Genomic DNA, 26,230 nt, shown 5'->3' with positions numbered 1-26,230 from the left:
ATATTGGGGTATGAGCTTGACAAGATGGAAAAGAGACATACAATGATTCAAATTTCAGTCCTGCTAATTTCTGTCATAGAAATCACAGAGTCTTAGTTTACTCATCTCCAGAAGAAAAGTATTTCTACCTTGTACCTTGTGGAATTGTGCTTGGTACTTGCACATGACTAGAAATCATTAATTATATAGCATCTTTTAGTTTGTGTTTAATGGCTTACCATATAATCTCATGTGTTACTAAGAAGAGTATAAAGTGTAGAGAAATTATATGCTTTATACTTTTCTTAATAATTGATGCTTTCATATTGTGCTGGAGAAGACTCTTGAGTTCCTTGAACTGCAAGAAGATCCAACCAGTTGATCCTAAAAGAAATCAGCCCTGAATATTCATTGGAAGGACTGATGCTGAAGCTTCAATACTTTGGCCACCTGATATGAAGAGCTGACTTATTGGGAAAAGACCCTGATGCTGGGAAAGATTGAAGGCAAAAGGAGAAGGGGCCAGCAGTGGATGAGATGTTAGATAGGATCACTGACTCAATGGACCTGAATTTGAGCAAACCCTGGGAGACAGTGTAGGAGACAGAGGAGTCTGGTGTGTTGTAATTCATGGGATCTCAAAGAGTAGGAAATGACTTAGTGACTCAACAATAACAAAATTTTTCTAGGAAAACCCAAAAAATGTTTAGGTATGTAATAGATAGGTGTAAAAGGATATTTCAGAATGTCAAAGTACCATGAGAAGTGATTTTGTGTTTTTGGTAGAGAGTTCCTTCATTTAAGATGTTAAACCTTTTTATATCTTTTTTTTTTTTTTTTTAGTTTACAAAAGTAATATAGATTTATAGAAAATGAATGTATAGAAAATTCTGAAACCGCAAAAGGCACACAGAAGGAATAGCATTTTGTGGAATGTTCTATTCTGTATTCTTCCAGGCTTTTTTTAAGGTCACTAGAGGTCTGTGTTATGTTGTTTTCTACTATTATCTAAGAGTTCTAGTTTATGGATATAACAATTTATATACTAATTATGTATTTATTGCTATTTAGACTTTTTTTTTTGGTGTTAGAAACAGTGCCATGGTGAGCATTTTCATTTAGTCAGTGTTGCCCATTTGTTGGTTGCCTTTTGAAGAATTCCATTTGTGGAGTTGGTAGGTCAAAGGCATGCTTTCATAAAGGAAATTAAGTAGTACTTGGTTTTTAGTTGTTATTAAAAATTAGGTACCATCACCCATGTATAATGCAGCATGTAACAAGAACAGCATTATTCCTGTCAACCTCTTCCCCGCCAATACAATGACAAATCAAAACTCTGATACCTACTTTCAGACTTTTGTGTGTGTTTGCCACTGATTATAACTATTATATGAAACACAGTCCTCAAGAAGCCTTGTCATTGTTTTTTCTGATTTTTTTTTTTTTTTTTTTTTTTACAGATAGACTGATAATCTGGGGAAGGAAATGGTAGCTGAAAATTTATTTATAGAACTAAATTTAGTCTGTAAATGGGGGAGTATGTCATGGTCTAGCTCCTTAAATTTCTGGCTGCATCTGTCATCTGTCTGCTGCATTAAGAAGGGAGTCATCCATGATCTGTTTTTAAATTTTTCATTTGTAAAATTAATGTTAAATCTTAATCTATTAAAGATGTATTTCAAAAATTAGATTATACCTAAAAATGTATTTAGGACAAAGTCAAATATACATCAAAAGAATCTCTTCAAAAAAAAAAAAAGTGCATACTGTTTTTGTTACCTGTGTCTGTAGATTTATTAGCATTATAAGAACCTGTTTTGTAATCTTTATTAGACTTTTCTAGTAAGGGTGGAATAGTCAAGAAACATTGGAATCAGAATCCTGAAATTTCTCTCTCTTATATATCATTACTATTTGCTAAGAGTAAGTCACTTGTTTCTTGAATGCCATTTATAAAAATGGAAAATAATATCTACCCTTGTGTCCCAAGATTGTAAGGAGCTAATAGGCATGTGATTGTGGGTGTACTTTGAGAACTATAAAATATTACATCAGTGCAGGGTGACATTGCATACTGTATCACTTTTTTTAACCAGGAGAGGTGAAATATCATCAAGGTAATAGAAAATAGAGCTTCCCAGGTGGCTCAGACGGTGAAGAATCTGCTGCAGTGTGAGAGACCCAGGTTTGATCCCTGGGTTGGAAAGATCCTCTGGAGAAGGGAAGGGCTACCCATTCCAGTCTTCTTGCCTGGAGAATCCCAGCCAAGAGGAGCCTGGTGGGCTACAGTTTATGGGGTCACAAACAGTTGGACACAACTGAGCAACTTTCACCTTCAATAGGAAAATACAGGCTTAATTAATGCTATAAATTGCTGGCCTCATTCAAGGCCTGGCTTTCTAGTTTCTTGATGTTGTTTGTGTGTTTGATCCCCTCAAAAGTTCTTAGTCAACTCGAAAGTATTTACTCCAAATAACTAAATTGATAGTAATATTTGTATGAAAAGTATACTTAGTGCTTCAGCTTGGGATTCTGTCCTATGAAAAAAAACATTTTCTGAAGGTGAAGAAGCTGTCCTGTCCCTTGGTTCAGCTGGTTGCCTTTTTCTGAATGTCTCTGGGCTCTAGTCCATTTTGGATAGTCTGTTCCCTGTGCCTGGATTGTTTCTTCTTTTCCTCTTTTGCCTTGCTAAATTGCTATTGATCCTAAAACTCTTAGTTTATATTTTACTGCCTTTGGACATCTTCAGCAATATGTGAACCGTCAACTTCCAGATGTTCAAGCTGGTTTTAGAAAAGGCAGAGGAACCAGAGATCAAATTGCCAACATCCGCTGGATCACCGAAAAACCAAGAGAGTTCCAGAAAAGCATGTATTTCTGCATTATTGACTATGCCAAAGCCTTTAACTGTGTGGATCACAAGAAACTGGAAAATTGTTCAAGAGATGGGAACACCAGACCACCTGACCTGCCTCTTGAGAAATCTGTATGCAGGTCAGAAAGCAACAGTTAGAACTAGACATGGAACAACAGACTGGTTCCAAATAGGAAAAGGAGTACGTCAAGTCTGTATATTGTCACCCTGTTTATTTAACTTCTCTGCAGAGTACATCATGAGAAACGCTGGGCTGGAAGAAGCACAAGCTGGAATCAGGATTGCTGGGAGAAATATCAATAACCTCAGATATGCAGATGACACCACCCTTATGGCAGAAAGTGAAGAGGAACTCAAAAGCCTCTTGATGAAAGTGAAAGAGGAGAGTGAAAACGTTGGTTTAAAGCTCAACATTCAGAAAATGAAGATCATGGCATCTGGTCCCATCACTTCATGGGAAATAGATGGGGAAACAGTGGAAGCAGTGCCAGACTTTATTTTTTGGGGCTCCAAAATCACTACAGATGGTGATTGCAGCCATGAAATTAAAAGACGCTTACTCCTTGGAAGGAAAGTTATGACCAACCTAGATAGCATATTCAAAAGTAGAGACATTACTTTGCCAACAAAGGTCCATCTAGTCAAGGCTATGGTTTTTCCATTGGTCATGTATGCATGTGAGAGTTGGACTGTGAAGAATGCTGAGTGCCGAAGAATTGATGCTTTTGAAGTGTGGTGTTGGAGAAGACTCTTGAGAGTCCCTTGGACTGCAAGGAGATCCAACCAGTCCATCGTGAAGGAGGTCAGTCCTGGGTGTTCTTTGGAAGGAATGATGCTAAAGCTGAAACTCCAGTACTTTGACCACCTCATGTGAAGAGTTGACTCATTGGAAAAGACTGATGCTGGGAGGGATTGGGGGCAGGCGGAGAAGGGGACAACAGAGGATGAGATGGCTAGATGGCATCACCGACTCGATGGACGTGAGTTTGAGTGGACTCCGGGAGTTGGTGATGGACAGAGAGGCCTGGCGTGCTGCAATTCATGGGGTCACAAAGAGTCGGACATGACTGAGCAACTGAACTGAACTGAACTGGACATCTTTATCTGTTTTCCCAGAATGAGTGTTTTGACCAATTGTGAAGAGACATGGTTGTCAAGCTCAGACATGATTGCATACTTAGATAATCTATCTTCCACTAGCTAGGTTCTTTAATGGCGAAGTCTGTCTCTGTCTCATTCACTCATAATTCTCAGTGACAGGAATAGTATCTGGTGTCTACCAGGTGCTCTGAAAAATGTTGAAATGATGGCTTCTGATATATAAATCTTAATTTATGCAATGCAGGGTAGCCAGATGAGATTTAAGGAATTTCTGAAGCAATCCATTTAAATATTTAGGAACCTTAAAGAGAGGAGGCAGTGCGGCTAGAATAAAGTTTGGGAGGAGAGAAGTATGAGAAGTCTTGTAAGTCATTGAGTGATTTTAACCTTTGAATATGAAGGGGATCCTGCATGGCCTAGTTTACATTCCAAACAGTAAAGGTGCTTTGTTGGAAATTATTCATAGTGGGTCAGAGAGAAAGTATCTGTTAAGTGGTGAGGTAATGAGAAGTTACTAGAATCTGGATGTATATTATAAGAACTATTTTTTCATCTTTGTTAAAAAATGCTTCTTGCTATGATACTAATATAGTCTGTTGATTATAATTTTCTCTTGTCTTTGAGTTATTGAGAATTTTGTACTTTTGAAGTTTGAGGTGTATAAACGCAGAAGATACTTAGAATCTGATATAAATTCTTTTTCTGTTATTTGCTTTTATTTGTGTTATCTGGTATTGGTGATAAGCACCTCAATTAATTTAACAAACAAGGGATCAGTTTTCTTGTAATTGAGATGTTAAATTCTGCTTTATGAATACTTAATTCTGCTTATTAAAATTGTAGTCATTTAAAGTGATACCAGTATGTATACAAGTATTAAGGGAGAATAATGGCAATGTTTTCTGAAGGTCTGTAGTGTAGGAACTACTGTTTTTTAATTGATTCTTAAAGTACTTTGCAATTATTAAATAAAATAAATTTTAAATAGAATTTTGTATTGAATTGACATTATTGAAACAACTTACATTGCCTGCTTTACATTTTCCAGGAACATCACTTACAGCGAGCTATTTCGGCACAGCAAGTGTTTAGAGAAAAAAAAGAGAGCATGGTCATTCCAGTTCCTGAGGCAGAGAGCAACGTCAACTATTACAATCGCTTGTACAAAGGAGAGTTTAAACAGCCAAAACAGTTCATTCACATTCAGCGTAAGTTTGTTAATTCATTTTTTCTGTTTGTAATTTAAATGTATCAAACAGTGAAAAATCCTTTCTCTCTTTTTACACAAAGAAATTTGAATTTTAAAATTCATACCCACTGATTTATAGAAATGTAAAACATGAAAGAATAAAATTCTTCTGTGCTTACATCTGAACTTCAAGATCATTTTGATTGTGAGTTACATTTGGAACAGTTGATGGTTATGTTGTATAGGATTTTCTGCAGAACTTAAACTTATACAGCTGGAACATATAATATATTACCTTTTTATATATTTTTTTGCATATTATACTGTTTTTATACACTTACTATACAGCTATAAAGTATAATGGATTACCGTACCCAAATAAGGTATGTTTTTCAAGGCCTAGTGGCTATAATGCTGATTAGGGGCAAATCTGAAATTTTTTTAGAATTAGATCCTACACCTCTACCTTCTTGTAATTTTTATGGAATTCTAATTCTTCCTCCTTTGATCCTCTTATTTTTCTCCCCATTGTTATTTTTTAAATGATCACCATCTCTGATCTTAAAACTGTTTCACTAATCTCCTAACTGTTCTGTTATCCATACCCTCTTCTAATCTTCTCCACAAAGTCCACTGGCACCAGAATGGTCTTCCTGAAGTGTCTGTCTGATCAGATTATGACCTGGACTTAAAATTGTACTGTGTTCTTTATTTTATAGTAGCAGTGTTCAGCTAATTTTGCAGACAGATGCTAGTGTCTTAGTTTCTTGTCTGGTTGTATTTGGGAAATAAACTTTGAGTCGTTTGTTAAAATAGTGTTGAGGGCTCTGCTTCACGTGTACCTGTATGAGAGTCTCTTGATTTGCAGCCTGGTAATAGTTATTTTTAAAAAGTTGTCAGGGTAATTCAAAACCTCTCCAGATTTAATACTGACTGTAAAATCTAGTATTTTTCATTAGTTCTCAAGATATACATTTGTCATATTTGAAATGAGATTGCATCTTAAATTGCTTTACTTCTCAATTAAAGTATGGTTTGTCTAAAGAGAATTTCTACTTGTTTTTGCCAGGCATCTGGGGACCAACCTGAGACCACCTTAAAGTCTTTGCTTGTTTTGTTTTATTTGTTTGCTTTTGGACCACACTGGTAGCTTTAGTTTTACTTGTTTGTTTTTAGACCACACAAGTAGGCTGTGGACCTGCTTGGAATTCAGTTCTCAGGAAGAGATTTTCTTCCCCCCTCCTTCCACCTAAGGGCAATTTGAGAAATATAGTTTCATGTTGTTCCTTTCTGCATGGCTGTTGTATTTATCTTATGCTGAAGTTCTTGCCCTTTGATATAAAGCTTTATGTAGGGATATTATATAAATTTAAATATAAAGCTTTTTCTTTTTCTTTCTTGCAGTTCATAAAGTAATGGTGCATCTTGTAATTGCTGGCATTATAGATTTAATAGAATGCAATAATAGCCAAAGTCTCTGATTTGAATGCAAGGCCATTTGTGATTTGTTACCTGCTTCCCCCTTTAACCTCATTTCCAGTTGCTCTTTCCCTCCCACTTTATCCTGTAGGGAATAAAATTATCCACATTTGCCTTGTTTCACACTTCACATTTCCTTGCATGTGCTGTTCAAGTCTTCTTTCCTTTTCTATAGCTTAAGATCTTCGAACTCCCTTTTGCTGCTTAACCCTGATATCTCATTCTACCTCTCCTTTGCTTTATCTCAGTAGCTTGCCTCTGTCAGAGGACTCACCATGCTTTATTGTGATTATTTGTAACCATTCTGTCTCTCCTTTTAGATTGTGAGCCCCTTGAGGGCAGGGACTATGTTTTATTTTCCCTTTGTATCTTTAGAGTCAAGTGCATGGCTTATAAATGCTCAATAAAATGGCATGTTTGTTGACTGGTTGAGTTGTTTTTAAATGGCTTAAAAGCCTTTAGGTGTCAGAACCATTTTCCAGAGACTGTTCCCCTAAGCATTCAAGAGAAACACAGTTGCAAAAATTATTTGTGTGATTTGTTTTCTCTGTGTCTTTGACTTTGAAATCCCTTAGCTTGTTGAATTTTCCTTGTCTTTGTATCAGGAATGAGATAGCTGTTCATAATAGAAATTTTAGGCATTTTTTAAGCCAACATATCCCCACTCTTCCTTTTTTTTTTATTTTTATTTTTTCCCACTCTTCCTTTTTGTGTATTTTAATAACAGTATAGCTGGACAGTAGGACCATTTGTAAAACCCATTCTTGGCAACCAAGAACCAGAAATTGGATGTAACCCATCTGGGTCAGACCCAATAGATACAATAAATATTAATCTTGTGTTGTTTTTTCTCCATTTCATTTTATTCTATTGCTGTAATAAATGGAATAAAAATAATAGAAGATTATTTTAGCTACTTCCTTTTTTCTCATTGAGTCTTAGCATATATATTTTATATATACTATTATATACTAAATTGTGCTGCACAGTTTTTTTCTGCCTTTTCTATTTATATTTTAGTTTCCTCAGGTTTTTATGTAGTCTTCTGTTGTCATTTTCAATGTATATATAATTTTCCATCAAATGTATATTCCATTATTTGCGTGCCTTTTTGCCTACTATTGGGCTTCCTTGGTGGCTCTGCTTTAGTCTTTGTACCTTCCAATCCGTCATCCACATTGCCACTTTTGTGATTGGTACCCATTTAGAATGTTTCCAAGACTTACTGTTGCCTATAGGATAAAATTTTAACTCATCTGTGTGATGTTTAAGGCTCTCCTTTGTGCCTGTCTCGTCACAGTCTGCTATGTGTTCTTCCACCGTGACATCAGCCTGTCATTGAAATGAACTGTTGACAGTCTGTTCCTCCTCTAAACTGTAAGTTCTTTGGGAACAGATGCTGCATCTCATTCACCATACAGTCCCACACTACAATCTCAATATACTGCACACCCAACCTCCCCCCACACCAATTCCTCTAACTCTTCACACTTTCAGCTACAATAATAGATCCTTTTAGCTCTATGATTCATCCCTTATTTTCTCATCCAGGCCTTTACATAGCCCTTTACTTCTCTTTTCCCATTGTTAAAGTACAGTTTATTCTCCAAGGCTCATCTCCAGGGCCACCTTTAAGAGCCTTTTCCTAACCCCTTTAAGCAGAGTTCCTAACAGTGTTTACCTCAAGCCCTCTTGTCGTGTGTACACCCTCACTGTGGCATCAACCACCTGTAGTTGCAATTGTTTGCCCTCTGTTGCTTCACAGGTTATAAGGCTCATTGAGAGAAGGGACTTTTTTTTTTCTTCTTAATTTTACTGCCTACTGTAGTACCTAGCATATGACTAGGTATGAAGTTAAATATTTTGCCAAATAAATCATGAATGAATGGTGAAGATAAAAGCATACACATCTTGACATTTTTGAGACATTGATCTTGTAGGAGTCAAAATTGTATACAGAATTAATAATATAAGAATACAATTATTGACATGTACAGTAAAATTGAGAAGACCTGCTATGTGAATCCAAGTCAAGAATTGAGCTCAGTTACTCACCAACAATGTCATTATGTCATTTTAAAACAAAAAGTGTTTGCCTAGGAGTTAGGAGTGGAATGACTCCAGTGTGGTGTGGATGTGAGATAAACCTGATATTCTTTCCTGTTCCTTTTGGTAATAGTTCTACTTAGTAACCTGTATTAGTGTTCTGGAGAACTTAATCACAACACGTTGTGGTATTTTGCCCAGGTTTAAAGCATTTTGGTGGCATATAGTCTTTGATGACCCAAGATACTCAAACTGTTCCTCATTTCAGCTAATTCTACATATTGGTCAGTTGTGTGACATACGTAGAAAATGCTACCTCCATTTTACTTACTGTTATAATGGATTTACTTTGGGTACCTTCAGTTCAGTTCAGTCGCTCAGTCGTGTCCAATTCTTTGCGACTGCATGAATTGCAGCACGCCAGGCCTCCCTGTCCGTCACCAACTCCCAGAGTTCACTCAAACTCGTGTCCATCGAGTCAGTGATGCCATCCAGCCATCTCATCCTCTCTTGTCCCCTTCTCCTCCTGCCCCCAATCCCTCCCAGCATCAGAGTCTTTTCCAATGAGTCAACTCTTCGCATGAGGTGGCCAAAGTATGGGAGTTTCAGCTTTAGCATCATTCCTTCCAAAGAAATCCCAGGGCTGATCTCCTTCAAAATGGACTGGTTGGATCTCCTTGCAGTCCAAGGGACTCTCAAGAGTCTTCTCCAACACCACCGTTCAAAAGCATCAATTCTTCAGCACTCAGCTCTCTTCACAGTCCAACTCTCACCTGCATACATGACCACTGGAAAAACCATAGCCTTGACTAGATGGACCTTTGTTAGCAAAGTAATGTCTCTGCTTTTCAGTATGCTATCTAGGTTGGTCATAACTTTTCTTCCAAAGAATAAGCGTCTTCTAATTTCATGGCTGCAGTCACCATCTGCAGTGATTTTGGAGCCCCAAAAAATAAAGTCTGACACTGCTTCCACTGTTTCCCCATCTATTTCCCATGAAGTGATGGGACCAAATGCCATGATCTTCGTTTTCTGAATGTTGAGCTTTAAGCCAACGTTTTCACTCTCTTTCACTTTCATCAAGAGGCTTTTGAGTTCCTCTTCACTTTCTGCCATAAGGGTGGTGTCATCTGCATATCTGAGGTTATTGATATTTCTCCTGGCAATCTTGATTCCAGCTTGTGCTTCTTTCAGTCCAGCGTTTCTCATGACGTACTCTGCATATAAGTTAAATAAGCAGGGTGACAATATACAGACTTGACGTACTCCTTTTCCTATTTGGAACCAATCTGTTGTTCCATGTCCAGTTCCCAATGTTAAAATTCTTTCATTCGGTATGGAGTTTAAAAGCTTATTAAATTCAAAATCCAAATTTTTCGTCTTAAGGAAATGACTTTGTTTACATTGCAGTAAATTCTTTATTTTGACTTCCCATTATCCCTTTCATTTAATGTAATATTTTACAGTATCTCAGAATTTTAGAATATGAAGGAACTTGAGATACTGTTTCATAAGTATTCTGAATATGTCCTGTTTTGAACTCAATTCAATGTTTCTTTGAATCAGGACTCCTTTGCATGTTTTCAAATGAAGGTTTACTTAGCCTTCTCAGTGCATTGCTCCCACAAACACAGGTAAGTAGAAAGAACGTCACCTGTTAGCTGAAAGAGTCCAGGAGAAAGGATTGGTGAGATAGCACCCTTTGTTATCTGTCAGGCAGGGAGATGAACCCACTCAAAGGAAATTGAATTCTGCTCTTTGTGTCTGCAGCCCACATCTGAAGTCCTGGGAAGGTACCTGTCTGTGTGTGTACACTACTGTACACGTTCGTACTCTTGAAACTGACTCCTCAGTTCAGTGAAGCCGATCATTGTCAAGTCTTGACTTAAAAAAGAAGAAAAATTACACTTGTTTAGTATCACGTGGATTGTTTATTCTACTACGTTTTCAGCAAGAGTGAGACAGATGCTGATCTAACATCCAGTGTCAATCTCATTATCCTTGAAATGTTTATTGCTGTTCTCCTCATTAAACAAAAATGATGATAACTGACTGTTTGCCTTCATAGGACAAATATGTTTTGATTGGAAAGAGTTGAAAAATATCCCAAATGAAGAACATTGTTTGGTTTTTACAATAAAACTTTTTGGTGAAAAAGATACATTCTAGGAATATCATTTCTTATTTAAAAATTCCTTTTTTTAAAACTGGATATCTGTTAAGAAATCAGGTTGAACAGAAATGATATCACACAATTAAATACCAGAAAAGCCATGCCGGAAGTACAGAAGTGGATTATATCCGATTTGTGGAAAAAACGTTCCAGGTGAAGCTAGATTCCAGGTTGACGTGGTTAGAAAGATACTGGGGGCAGTGAGCAAGGTCAGGCCATGAGGGCAACCTACATTCAGACTAGCTGTCTTTAAGGATCTTCCTATCTTCTCTGAGGAAGCCTATACTTGTGCTGAGCCTCTTATCTTTGGATAAAGATGTGAGTATGGGCACTAGTTCTGAAATGGTAGAATAGTATCTGGGTGAGTACGAACCCAGGAAAGGGTGAAGAGCCCTAAAACTTAGAAAATATTAAATAATGAGTAATGACAGATATTTGGGAAAGCAGTATAATCATTTGACAGTCTGGGATAGAGAGGTGAAAGAGAAGTCTAGAGGATAAGGAGCATGTGCCTTGGGCTTGTGTGCCTTTTCTTATGTCTGCTTATGAAAAATACCAGAGACATTTTTCACAGAACTAGAACAAATACTTTTAAAATTTGTGTGGAAATACAAAAAACCCCAAATAGCCAAATCAGTCTTCAGAAGATTATAGGAATCATGCTCCCTGGCTTCAGACTATACTGCAAAGCTAGAGTAATCAAAACAGTGTGATACTGGCCCAAAACAGCTGTAGATCAATGGCGAGCAAGATAGAGAGCCCAGAAATAAACCCACTTGCTTATGGTCAATTAATTTGCAACAAAGAAGGAACGAATGGAGAAAAAACAGTCTCTTCAGTAAGTGGTGCTTGGAAAATTGGACAGCTACTTGTAAAAGAAAGAAATTGTAACATTCTCTAACACCATAAACAAAACTAAGAATGGATTAAATGTAAGACTGGATAGTATAAAACTCCTAGAGGAAAACATAGAACACTCTTTGACATGAATTGCAACCATATTTTCTTGGATGTATCTCCTAAAAGAAACAAAAACAAATGGGACCTAATTGAATGTAAAAGCTTTTACACAGCAAAGGAAACCATTGTCAAAATGAAAAGACAACCTACTGAATGGGAGAAAATGTTTGCAAATGATAAGACTGATAAGGAATTAATATCCAACATATATAAACAGCTCGTGTAACTCAACATCAAAAAAACAACCTGATTTAAAAATGGGTAGGACTGAATAGACATTTTTCCAAGGAGGACGTGCAGATGACCCAACAGGCATGTGAAAAGAAGCTCAACTAATCATCAGGGAAATGCGAATCAAAACCACAATGGGACATCACCTTGCACATGTCAGAATGCTTGTCATTTAAAATTTAAAAAAAAAAACATTGCTGAGGATATTGAGAAAAAGGAATCTTTGCACATTGTTAGTGGGGATGTACCTTGGTGCAGCCATTGTGGAGAACCATATGGAGGTTTCTCACAAAACTAAAAATAGAACTATTTCAACAGTTCCACTTCTGGGTGTATATCTGAGAAAAGCAACACTAATTTGGAAAGATACATGTACCCTATTGTTTGTAGCAGTATTACAACTGCCAAGATATGAAAGCAACCTAAGTGTGCATGAACAGGTGAATGAATAAAGATGTGGTATATACATACACAATGAAATACTACTTAGCCATAAAGAATGTTTTAAGAGCAGGCTTCAAAGACCTTGTAAGTAGGGGACCCAAAATTTGAACCAGGCAGACAGATTCCAGAATACATGCTTTTTTTCCCCAGCTTTGTTGAGATATAACTGACATACAGCACTGTATAAGTTAAAAGTGTGCAGCTTAATGATTTTCCCTATGCATGTTTTGAAATGATTTGTTGTTGTTCAGTTGCTAAGTTACGTTTGACTCTTTGAGACCCTGTGGACTGCAGCATGCCAGGTTTCCCTGTCCTTCACCATCTCCTGGAGTTTGCCCAAGCTCATGTCCATAGAGTCGGTGATGCCATCCAACCATCTCATCCTCTGTTGTCCCCTTCTCCTTCCTTCAGTCTTTCCTAGCATCAGATTTGAAATGATTACTAGAATGCATTTAGTTAACATTTATCACTTCATATACAGAAAAAGGAATAAAAATATTTTTTCCTGTAATGTGATCTTAGGACTTACTCTCTTAACAACTTTCATATGTAACATATTAGCTGTGTTATATGGTCATCATGTTGTACCTTACATCCCCAGTACTTAAAACTGGGAATTTGTACCTTTTGACTACCTTCATCCCCTTCTCCCTCTCCCAATCCCCCATTTCCAGTAACCACAATATAATCTCTCGTTCTGTGAGTTTGGGATGGTAGGGGGTAGAAATTTTTTTTATATCCACTTGTGAGATCATAAAGTATTTGCCTTTGTCTGTCTGACTCAGTTCACTTAGCATAATGCCCTCAAAGTCCATCCATAATGCCCGTAAATGGGCAAGACTTCTTGTTTTTTAATGGCTGAATAGTATTCCATTATATACATGTACCACAGCTTCCTTCGTTCACTTACTGTTAGGCATTTAGGTTGTTTCTGTGTCTTGGCTATTGTAAGTAATGCTGCTGTGAACATGGTGGTGGGGGCAGGTCAGCGGGGGGTTGCATCATATGTCTCTTACGTAGTTTTTTCATTTCCTTTGGCCATATTTCAAGAAGTGGGGTTGCTAAATCATATTGTAGTTCTATTTTTACTTTTTTTGAGAAAACTCCGTACTGTTTCACAAAGTGGTTGAATTAATTTGCATTCCCACCCACAGTGCACAAGGGCTCCACATACTCACCAGCATTTGTTGTCTCTTGTCTTTCTGATGCTAGTCATTCTGACAGGCATGAGATGATATTGTGTGGTTTTGATTTGCATTTCCCTAATAATTAGTGAGGCTGAGTATCTGTTAGCTATTCATGTATCTTTGTTGGACAAATGTCTATTCAGGTCCTTTACACATTTTTTATTGGATTGATAATCTTTTTAAATTTTTAGATTTACAGAAAATTGAGCAGATAATACAGCAATTCCCCCCCCCCCCCACACACACACACACAATTTCCCCTATTACTACCTTGCATTAGTATGGTACATTTGTTACAGTAACGTAGTCAGTACCTTATTAACTAAAGTCTGTAGTTTGTGTTACTGTTTGCTGTTTGTTTTGTATAGTTTTAATGAATTTTTAAAAATCCATATCATAGATTCATCATTACATTATCCTACAGAATAGTTGAATTACCATAAAAACTCCCTGTATTTTCACCTATTCGTTCCTCCAGATCCCTGGCAATCACTCATCTTTCTGCTCTTTCTATAGTTTTGCTTTCCAAATTGTAATTTAAGTGAAATTACACATGACATGGGCTTTTCAGACTGGTTTCTTTCACTTACCATTATGTATTTCAGGTTCTCTGTTTTTTTTCTTTGACTTGGTAGTTCTCTTTTTAATTATTGAATTAAAAATAATTATTAATTATTCCATTATATGGATAATTCCAGAGAAGGCAATTGCACCCCAGTCCAGTACTCTTGCCTGGAAAATCCCATGGACGGAGGAGCCTGGTGGGCTGCAATCCATGGGGTCGCGAAGAGTCGGACACGACTGAGCGACTTCACTTTCACTTTTCACTTTCATGCATTGGAGAAGGAAATGGCAACCCACTCCAGTGTTCTTGCCTGGAGAATCCCAGGGACGGGGGAGCCTGGTGGACTGCCGTCTATGAGGCTGCACAGAGTCAGACACTACGGAAGCGACTTAGCAGCGGCAGCATATGGATAATTCAGTGTTTGTTTATTCATTTACCTATTGAAGGACATGTTGGTTGCTTCCAATTTTAAAAAATTATGAAAAATCTCTGTCTTCATTTTTTGTGTGGACGTTGAGTTTTCGGCTCTTTTGGGTAAACACCTGGGAGCACAGCTGTTGAATTATACAGTAAGGCAGTGTTAGCTTTGTAAGAAGCTGCCACACTGACTGCTTTCAAAGTGGCTATTTCATTTCTCATTTTTCATTTTTACTAGCAGTGAAGGAGCGTTCCTGTTGCTCTGTATCCTCGTCAGCTTTTGGTGTGGTCAGTTTTAGAATTTTAGCCATTCTAATAAGATGTAGTGGTATCTCATTCTCTAATAACCTAGGATGTTGAGTACCTTTTCATATGATTAATTGCATTTTGTGTATCTTCCTGGGTTAAGTGTCTGTATCTTTACCCATTTTAAAGTTGGATTCTTTGTTTTCTTATTGTTGAATTTTAAGTGTTCTGTATATATTTTTGAGTACTTTATCAGATCTGAGTTTTGAAAATATTTTCTCCCAGTCTGTGACTTGTCTTTTCATTCCTTTAATATATCTTTCCTAGAGCAGGAGGTCCAGCTTAATTATTTTTCTTTCATGGATTTTGCTTTTGGTGATATTTCTAAAATCTCATCACCAAATATGATATCATGTAGGTTTTCTCCTATGTTACTTTCTAGTAGTTTTATAGGTCAGTGTTTTTACATTTAGGTCTGTGATTCATTTTGAGTTAAGTTTTTTGAAAGGTGTAAGACCTGTGCCTAGATTCATCATTTTTAATATGGATGTCCAATTGTCTCAGCACTGTTTGTTGGAAAGATTATTCTTTTTCCTTTCAATTGTCTTTGCTTCTTTTGTTAAAGGTTGATCGACTGGATTTATACGGATCTATTTCTGGGCCCTCTAGTCTCTTTCACTCATCTTTTTGTCTATTTTTTGGTCAGTAGCACACTGTCTGTATTACTGTGGCTTCACAGTATATCTTGAAATCAGTCCTCTGACTTTATTCTTCAATATTATGTTGACTATTTTGAATTTATTTGCTTCATATAAACTTAAGAATCACTTTGTCAGTACTGACTGATACACAGAATGGCTTGCTGTAATTTTGATTGAGATTTCATTGAACCTTTAGATCAAGTTGGGAAAAACTGATAGGTTAACCAAATTGAGTCTTCCTTCCAGTAACCATAACTCTCTTTACATTTATTTAATTCTTTGATAATGTTTCACCAGAGTTGTTTTGTTCTCCACATGTAGAACTTTATTTATTTTATTAGATTTGTATCTTAATGTATCATTTTGGGGGGGTACTAATATAAATGGTTTTGTGTTTTTAGTTTCAAATTTCACTTTCTCATTGTAGTATATAGGAAAGTGATTGATTTTGTATATTAATTGTGTGTTCTGCAACCATGCTATAATCACTCAGTTCCAGGAGTTTTTGGTCACTTCTTTCATAGACTTTCAAATACAGTCCATGGGATCGCAAAGAGCTGGACACGACTGAGCGACATCACATCACTTCATAGATTGTATTAACACCTGTAGACAACCTTGTCATCTGGGGGCAAAGTTATTTTTTTCGTCTTAAGTATTAGCTGGGGTTTCCAGTACAGTGTTGAAAAGCAGTGGTGAGAGGGAACATCATCCTTGCATTGTTTCTGATCTTGGTAGGAAAGCTCTTAGTTTCATACCACTAAGTATGAAGCTTGCTGTAAGGTTTTTGTAGATGTTCTTTATCAAGTTGAGGAAATTTTCCTATATTCCTAGTTTGCTGTCAGTTTTTATCATGAATGGGTGTTGGATTTTGTTAAATGGTTTTTCTGCATCTGTTGAAACAGTTTTATTTTTTCTTTGTTGATGTGGTAGATTACATTCATTGATCTTTTCCAACTTTTCATACCTATGATAAATCCCACTTGGTCTTGGAGTATATTTCTTTTCATACATTGTTAGATTCAGTTCATTAGATTCAACTTTATTGAGGATTTTTGCTTCTACATTCATGAGTGCTACTGGTTTGTAGTTTTGTAATTTCTTTATCTGAGTTTGGTGTTAGGGTAATGCTAGCCTCATAGAAGGAATTAGGAAGAATTCCTTTGGCTTCTATCCTCTGAAAAATGTTGTAGCAAATTGATACTATTTCTAACTTAAATGTTAAATAAAATTCACTAGTGAACCCACCTGTGCTTGATGCTTTCAGTTTTGGAAGATTATTAATTGTTGATTCAGTTTCTTTAATATATACAGGCCTATTCATAGTGTATATTTTTTTCTTATGTGAGTTTAGGCAGATTGTGTCTCTAAGGAACTAGTCCATTTCATAAAGATTATCAGATTTGTCGGCATAGAATTGTTCAGTGTTCTTTGACTATCTTTTTAATATCCGTGGATTCAGTAGTGATGTTCCTTGTTTTTAAATTTCTGACATTAGTAATTATGTTCGCTCTCCTTTTTTCTTAGTTTGGCTAGAAGCTTATTGATTTTATTGATCTTTAAAAAAAAAAAGCTCTCGGTTTTATTGATTTTCCTCTATTATTGTGTTCACTTTAATTGATTTTACTCTATTTCTCATTCCACATCTTCTGCTTACTTTGGATTTAATTTGCTCCTTTCTTTCCAGCTCTCACAGGTAGAAGACTTGATTTTCTATCTTTCTTGTTATATTTCAGTGTTGCAAATTTTCCTCTATCACTGTTTTTACGTCCCACAAATTTTGGTGTTACATTTTCATTTAGTTGAAAATATTTTAAAATTTTTCTTGATACCTCATCTTTGACCATATTTTTAAGAGTAATGTTTCAGTTCAGTTCAGTTCATTTGAGTCACTCAGTCGTGTCCAACTCTTTGCGACCCCATGAGTCGCAGCACGCCAGGCCTCCCTGTCCATCACCAACTCCCGGAGTTCACTGAGACTCATGTCCATCGAGTCAGTGATGCCATTCAGCCATCTCACCCTCTGTTGTCCCCTTCTCCTCCTGCCCCCAATCCCTCCCAGCATCAGAGTCTTTTCCAGTGAGTCAACTCTTCTCATGAGGTGGCCAGAGTACTGGAGTTTCAGCTTTAGCATCATTCCTTCCAAAGAAATCCCAGGGCTGATCTCCTTCAGAATGGACTGGTTGGATCTCCTTGCAGTCCAAGGGACTCTCAAGAGTCTTCTCCAACACCACAGTTCAAAAGCATCAATTCTTCGGCGCTCAGCCTTCTTCACAGTCCAACTCACATCCATACATGACCACTGGAAAAACCATAGCCTTGACTAGATGGACCTTTGTTGGCAAAGTAATGTCTCTGCTTTAGAATATGCTATCTAGGTTGGTCATAACTTTCCTTTCAAGGAGTAAGCGTCTTTTAATTTCATGGCTGCAGAGTAATGTTTAATCCATAAGTATTTGGGGATTTTCCAACTGTCTGTTACTGACTTTTTTTTTTGTATGACTGAAATTCTAAACAGTTCCCTGTTACACCCTACCTCTAGTACCTGACAGTCACCATTCTACTCGTTTTATCTGTGAATTTGTCTACTTTAAGTGGAATCCTGTAGTATTTGTCTTTTTGTGACTGGCTTATTTCACTTAGGATAGTGTTCACAAGGTTCATCCATGTTGTACCATATGACAAGACTTCCTTCTTTTTAAAGGCTGAATAATATTGCATTGTATGTATGCATCGCATTTAGTTTATCCATCCATCTGTTGATGGACATTTAGGTTGTTTCTGTATCTTGACTGTTGTAAATAACATTGCAGAGAACATGGGTGTTCACATATCCCTTCTAGATCCTATTTTTAGTTCTTTTGAATATTTGCACAGAATTATGATTGCTGGAAGTGATAAATAGATTTAAGGGACTAGATCTCATAGACAGGGTGCCTCATGAACTGTGGACGGAGGTTCGTGACTTGTACAAGAGACAGGGATCAAGACCATCCCGAAGAAACAGAAATGCAAAAAGCAAAATGGCTGTCTGAGGAGGCCTTACGAATAGCTGTGAAAAGAAGAGAAGCAAAAAGCAAAGAAGAAAAGGAAAAATATACCCATCTGAACGCAGAGTTCCAAAGAATAGCAAAGAGAGATAAGAAAGCCTTCCTCAGAGATCAATGCAAAGAAGTAGAGGAAAACAACAGAATGGGAAAGACTAGAGATCTCTTCAAGAAAATTAGAGATACCAAGGGAACATTTCATGAAAAGATGGGCTCAATAAAAGAGAGAAATAGTATGGACCTAACAGAAGCAGAAGATATAAGAAGAGGTGGCAAGAATACACAGAAGAACTGTACAAAAAAGATCGTCATGACCCAGATAATCACAATGGTGTGATCACTCATCTAGAGCCAGACATCCTGGAATGTGAAGTCAAGTGGGCCTTAGGAAGCATCACTACGAACAAAGCTAGTGGAGGTGACAGAGTTCCAGTTGAGCTATTTCAAAATCTAAAAGATGATGCTGTGAAAGTGCTGCACTCAGTATGTCAGCAAATTTGGAAAACTGAGCAATGACCACAGGACTGGAAAAGGACAGTTGTCATTCCAATCCCAAAGAAAGGCAATGCCAAAGAATGCTCAAACTACCGCACAATTGCACTCATCTCACACACTATTAAAGTACTGCTCAAAATTCTCCAAGCCAGGCTTCAGCAATAGGTCAACCATGAACTTCCAGATCTTCAAGCTGGTTTTAGAAAAGGCAGAAGAACCAGAGATCAAATCGCCAACATCTGCTGGATCATTGAACAAGCAAGAGAGTTCCAGAAAAACATCTATTTCTGCTTTATTGACTATGCCAAAGCCTTTCACTGTGTGGATCACAGTAAACTGGGGAAAATTCTGAAAGAGATGGGAATACCAGACCACCTGACCTGCCTATTTAGAAACCTATATGCAAGTCAGGAAGTAACATTAGAACTGGACATGGTACAACAGACTGGTTCCAAATAGGAAAAGGAGTATGTCAAGGCTGTATATTGTCACCCTGCTTATTTAACTTATATGCAGAGTACATCATGAGAAGTGCTGAACTGGGAGAAGCACAAGCTAGAATCAAGATTGCCGGGAGAAATATCAATAACCTCAGATATGCAGATGACACCACTCTTATGGCAGAAAGTGAAGAACTAAAGAGCCTCTTGGTGAAAGTGAAAGAGAAGAGTGGAAAAGTTGGCTTAAAGCTCAACATTCAGAAAACAAAGATCATGGCATCCAGTCCCATCATTTCATGGCAAGTACATGGGGAAACAGTGGAAACAGTGGCTGACTTCATTTTGGGGGGCTCCAGAATCACTGCAGATGGTGACTGCAGCCATGAAATTAAAAGACCCTTACTCCTTGGAAGAAAAGTTATGACCAACCTAGACAGCATATTAAAAAGCAGAGGCATTACTTTGCCAACAAAGGTTCGTCTAGTCAAGGCTATGGTTTTTCCTGTGGTCATGTATGGATGTGAGAGTTGGACTGTGAAGAAGGCTGAGCGCTGAAGAATTGATGCTTTTGAACTGTGGTGTTGGAGAAGACTCTTGAGAGTCCCTTGGACTGCAAGGAGATCCAACCAGTCCATTCTAAAGCAGATCAGTCCTGGGTGTTCATTGGAAGGACTGATGTTGAAGCTGAAACTCCAATACTTTGGCCACCTCATGCAAAGAGCTGACTCATTTGAAAAACCTTGATGCTGGGAGGGATTGGGGGCAGGAGGAGAAGTGGGTGACAGAGGATGAGATGGTTGGATGGCATCACCAACTCAATGGACATGAGTTTGGGTAAACTCCGGGAGTTGGTGATGCACAGGGAGGCCTGACATGGTGCAGTTTATGGGGTAGCAAAGACTGGGACATGACTGAGCGACTGAACTGAACTGATGATTGCTGGATCACATGGTAGTTCTACTTGTAATTTTTGAGGAACATTTTTTTTTTTTTTACAGTGGGAACACCTGTTTTACTATCATATCAACAGTGCACAAGGGTTCCAATTTCTCCATTGTCACACCAAGTGTAATTCTTTTGTGTTTTGTTATATTTTAATAGTGGCCATCCTAGTGAGGGTAAGATGACCTCTCCTTATAGTCTTGATGTATATTTCCCTAATGTTTAGTGATATTGAGCATCTTTTAGTATGCTTGTTGGCTGTTTGTATATCTTTTTTGATGAATTGTTTGTTCAGATCCTTTGCCCATTTTTAAAGTCTGATTGTAGTTTTTTGTTTAAGTTATTGGAGTTGTTTATATATTCTGGTTGTTAACCCCTTATCAGACATGTGGTTTGCAAATATTTTCTCCATGTTTTCACTCTTCCTTTGCTTGTTTTCTTTGCTATGCAGAACTTTTTAAGTTTGATGCAGTCACATTTGTCTCTTTTTGCTTTTGGAGCCTGTGCTTTTGGTATCATATTCAAGAAATCATAGACAAATCCATTGTGACAAAGTTTTCTCCCTCTGTTTCTTCTAGGCGTTTCAAGTTGATATTTGTATATGATGTAAGATAAGGATCCATCTTCATCTTTTGCATGTGGATTTCTAGTTTTCCCAACACTGTTTGTTGAAGAGACTATCCTTTCTCCATTCCGTCTTGGCACCCTTTTTGATCATCTGGTCATATGTTACATGACAGTTTATTTCTTGGCTCCTTGTTCCATTGGTCTTTATGTCAATACCATATTGTTTTGATTATTGTGTTATTATGGTATGTTTTGAAATCTAAAATCTATATTTTAAAATATGGTATTTTATATCTACCATAGGGATGATTTTTGAAAAGAATATTTGGTGACATTTTCTTTAAAGAATCTCTTTTTGTAAAGGAAATTATGTCTTTCTTTCTAACTCGTGTTTTATATATTTGGATTTTTCTTCAGGTCTATTAAGATTTCTATTTTAAATCCTTCTAATATCTTCTGTATATTGAGTTTATTTCCTAGTCCAGTTAATATTTTGCTAACATTAAAACAAGTCTGTTTATAAGAATACTGCTGTTTAATTTCTCAAGTTCCTATCCATTTAGTGGGCTAGAGACATATGTTCTTTTTCTGTGACTTGTTTATTATTTTACACTATTAGATATTAATAGAATGTGTGTTCTTACTCATTTATTACATTTAATTTTAGGATTAGTTTGTACTGATTAAGCCAAGATACTGTATGAACCCAAAGGTCTTGAGTGAGGTTTTTTGCTGATGTACTGTACTGGTTGAAAGATTGACTGAAAGTGAATAAGAAAAATAAGAGGTTTGAATTGAAGAATCTTGGGGAGAATATGAGTACATAGGGTTCACTGACCCAGAATATTTTCTTAGAACACAACATTATTTTTAGAGTCATGGAGTAACATGATTTTTATTTTTAAATAGATAATGCATTTAGAAGTTTCCAAAATAAAAGATATACAAAAACAACCTCATCCCTATCTACTCTCTACTCTGAGTCACCTTCCCTTTATTAGTAATCACTTTTATTAGCCTATCTAATTTTTAGGAGTTTGTGATACAGATTCACATACATAGGAAATTATATTTTTATACCCCTTCTTTCACAAAATTTAGCACACTGTATGTACTCTATAGCATATGTTGTGTGTATGTGTGTATAGGAGTGTGGTCTGGGAATTATCCTATATTAGCATGGAGAGTGTGTCCCCACTCCTTTTTGCTGCTGCATAAATAGTCCTTTGTGTTTGAGATGTGCCAGTTAATTATCCAGTTTCTTATGGAAGGAAACTTGGATTGTTTCTAGTCTTCTGTTATTACAGTTATTGACTTAGTGAATGATGATGAATATAAAGAATTTCATAAAAGTATAATTATATCTTTTCTTCACAGAAGTTGTCAAATTGCCCTCTGTAAGGGTTAATACTATTTTGGATGTCTTCTAGCAAGGTATGAAAGAGCTTATTTCCCCATATCCTTGTCAAAAGACTGCTTTTGAATTTTCTGATTTTAGCAGTTCAGTAGGTACTAGATAATACACCTCAATGTAGTATTTTTTTTTTAATAAACTTCTGATTTTGGAAAAATTTTAGTTTTTACAGGAAGGTTGTGGCAAAGTGTTCCTATATACCTCTCATCTAGTATTACCTAACACACAGACTTTATTCTGATTTCTCAGTGTAGTTTTAATTTAGATTTCTTATAAATGAGGTTGAGGTTCTTTTCATATGTTTAGGATTCATTAGCATTCTCATGTCCTGAACTGTTGCTTATCCAGTTGTCTCTTGAGTTATTAGAAAACAAGGGAGGAAGAATCTGAAGGAAGAGATAAGGGAAGACTAAGAAAAAGCATAATTTGAGAGAATAAAAGGATCATTATCTTGATACACCTGACTTTTTTTAAAAAATCAACTATCACATGCCGTGCTGCTGCTGCTGCTGCTAAGCCACTTGAGTCGTGTCTGACTCTGCCACCCCGCGGACAGCAGCCCACCAGGCTCCCCCGTCCCTGGGATTCTCCAGGCAAGAACACTGGAATGGGTTGCCATTTCCTCCTCCAGTGCATGAAAGTGAAAAGTGAAAGTGAAGTCGCTCAGTCGTGTCCGACTCTTAGCTACCCCATGGACTGCAGCCCACCAGGATCCTCCGTCCATGGGATTTTCCAGGCAAGAGTACTGGAGTGGGGTGCCATTGCCTTCTCTGATCACATCCCTTAGGTCCTCTCTAACATCATTAGGCTCTTTTCCCTCTCGAATGATGAAAATCTCTACCTGAAAGTTTCAAAGTACCCCCTTACTCATTTTCATGGTCTGTAGTTTCATGAAAGTAGCTCATTGCTACCAGTTTTCACCAGTAATACTTGTCGTTTATATGAAATGTGAATTCTTCAGAGTGGGAGAGGAATGTAATTTGTTGGCTATTAGCAAAAAGACTACAGGAATGAATAATCTTGCTGCTACTGCTAAGTTGCTTCAGTCGTGTCCAACTCTATGCGACCCCATAGATGGCAGCCCACCAGGCTTCCCCGTCCCTGGGATTCTCCAGGCAAGAACACTGGAGTGGGTTGCCATTTCCTTCTCCATTGCATGAAAGTGAAAAGTGAAAATGAAGTCGCTCAGTCGTGTCTGACTCTTCGCAACCCCATGGACTACAGCCCACCAGGTTCCTCCATCCATGGGATTTTCCATGGAGTGGGTTGCCATTGCCTTCTCCAAATAATCTTAAGTATGATACAAACCTAGAACACTTATTAGAATAAATCAGCTGGTGGATGGATTTGGATCACTATGTTATCTTGTAGAAAGTAGCCTTGGATGCTTTTGCACTTCATTTTATTTTTTTGTACATTGGGAAGAAAGTGTAAATGAGGTCTCTGGTCAAGTCTTATAACAGTAGAAAATCTCAGAGAAGCAAAGTCAAGAATTCTGACTTAATTAACATTTGTATGATCTATTGGTACAACATTTAGAACTGCTAGGTTTGCAAGTTATCAGAACCTTGGAGAGCTCCAAGCAAAGGACTGGGTTGGTGCTTGGGTTGCCTCTGAACTTTGAAATGTACTAGTTTGTCATTAACTTACTTTGAAAGTAATTTGAAGCCTGAGGATTTTAACAATACATGAATTTCATAAAAGTTATGATGAAATAAAAGTTCATCGTATTTCACATTAGGCATAAGTAAAGTTTTATAATCTAGAGGTTTGCAGAATGTCGTTCAGCATCACTTCGGAACGTGTTCACAGACCCCACTTCAGATCTGCTGTGTCCGAAATTGTTTGATTCAGTCATGCAAGCTCGGCAATCTGTTTGATTCAATCAAATGATTCTGGTGAGTGCTTAAGTTTGAGAAGCACTGTTTTAAAGTCTTTGATAATAATAAAGTAAAAGAGAGGCTTGTGAGCCTTTGTCAGATTCCTGGGCTTCTTAGAGTTAGGTATGTGTGATCTTAGGAAGATGATTTATTCCAACTACTTCTTAGTTCATAGATCTACCTGGTCAGAGCCTATGTTAGTATACACTGGCTTCCATTTCACTGGCATTTAGATATGCAGTAGCACTGCTGATGCTAGGTTTGTGAAACTGATCAACTCTACGTTAAAAATATATATATACTTTTTAATATTTTTGTTTTATATTGGAGTATAGCCAATTAACAATTTTGTGATAGTTTTGGGTGGATAGCAAAGGGACTTAGCCATACATATACATGAATCCATTCTCCAAACTCCCCTCCCACCCAGGCTTCAACATAACATTGAACAGAGTTCTACATGCTATGTAGCATGTCTTTGTGGTTACCCATTTTAAATATAGCAGTGTGTACATATCCATCCCAAACTCCTAACTATCCCTTCCCTGCATCCTTCTCCCCTGGCAACCAGAAGTTTCTTAAGTCTGTGAGTCTGTTTCAGCTTTGTAAATAAGTGCATTTGTATCATTGCTTTTTAGATTCCACATATAAGGGATGTCATACAATGTTTCTCATTCTGTGTCTGCTTTGTTTCACTCACTATGACAATCTCTAGGTCCATTCATGTTGCTGCAAATTGCATTATTTCGTTCTTTTTAATGCCTGAGTAATATTCAGTTGTATATACGCACTACATCTTCTTTACCCATCCCTCTGTTGATGGACATTTTGCTTGCTTCCATCTTTGCTGTTATAAACAGTTCTGCAGTGAACTTTGAGGTGCATGTATTCTTTCAGATCATGTTTTCTTTTTGAGTATATGCCCAGGAGTGGGGATTGCAGGGTCATATGGTAGCTCTATTTTTGTTTTTTTAAGGACATCCATAAAATATTTTCTACCAGTCTGTAGGTCAGCTTCTCATTTTGTTTGTTTCCTTTGCTGTGTAAAAGCTTTTGAGTTTAAGTAGATCCCATTTGTTTATTTTTGTTATTTTCATTATTCTGGGAGACGGATCAAAAAAGATATTCCTGCAATTTATGTTGAAGAGTGTTGTGCCTATGTTTTTCCCTTCATATGTTCATTTTATATATATGCTTACAACTTCAGTGGTCATATGGTTTTGAATTTTTGTCCTACTGTTTGAAAGTGCTTTGTAATCATCTAGCCTACTAGCCAAACTCATCATTGATAATCAATATATTTTGTAGTTAAGCATATTCGCTTTTTTCCTCCTACTCTCTCAGTCTGGAATTACCTTTCATCACTTATCCCGTGTTTTATGGTATTGTTATCTATCTTAATTTAGAAGGGAGCCTGTTACACATGTTGTACAGTCAGTGTTTGTTGTTACTGGATTCAGTGGATTAAAAAACATAATTTTGGAAATTGTATAGGAAAGGAAATGCAGAGCTGGAGGAAGAGATAGATCAGAGTTTTTAAGTGAATGACACTCTTACAAGTGTTACTGTTAAAAGACGAACCTTTACAAAATAAGGTGTACTGGTCCTTCTGTCTTACTTTATTGCTTGCATCAGAGGGATTGGATATTGACAAATAGTCCAGAAATAAGCATTCAGAAAATTTGAAACATGGATGAAAATAGGAGCTTTGTATAATATTGCTTCTTTTAACATTAAAAAAGTATCAATAATTCATAAGTAACTGTTGAAATTTTTCATAATGTAAAATAACTTTAAATGGGGAAGTCTTATAAGAGTTTGTTTTTATTTTAATTTTTAATGTTTGTTTTTA

At 36.9% G+C, this 26,230-nt stretch overlaps 1 protein-coding gene across 3 annotated transcripts in view; it reads left to right on the top strand.

The window, feature by feature from the left end:
• Positions 1-26,230, top strand: part of EPC2 (enhancer of polycomb homolog 2) — a 127,297-nt gene that overhangs the window by 48,524 nt on the left and 52,543 nt on the right. For all 3 annotated transcript variants that reach the window (XM_024976769.2, XM_024976767.2, NM_001192242.2), the window contains one exon: positions 5,004-5,163. In XM_024976769.2, the coding sequence (XP_024832537.1) occupies positions 5,004-5,163 (160 nt within the window). The remainder of the gene's footprint in view (positions 1-5,003; positions 5,164-26,230) is intronic.

This window comes from Bos taurus, chromosome 2 (genome assembly GCF_002263795.3).
Source record: "Bos taurus isolate L1 Dominette 01449 registration number 42190680 breed Hereford chromosome 2, ARS-UCD2.0, whole genome shotgun sequence".
NCBI lineage: Eukaryota > Metazoa > Chordata > Mammalia > Artiodactyla > Bovidae > Bos > Bos taurus.
The sequence above is the reverse complement of the archived record's forward strand: the minus strand, read 5'-3'. Positions and strand labels throughout refer to the sequence as shown.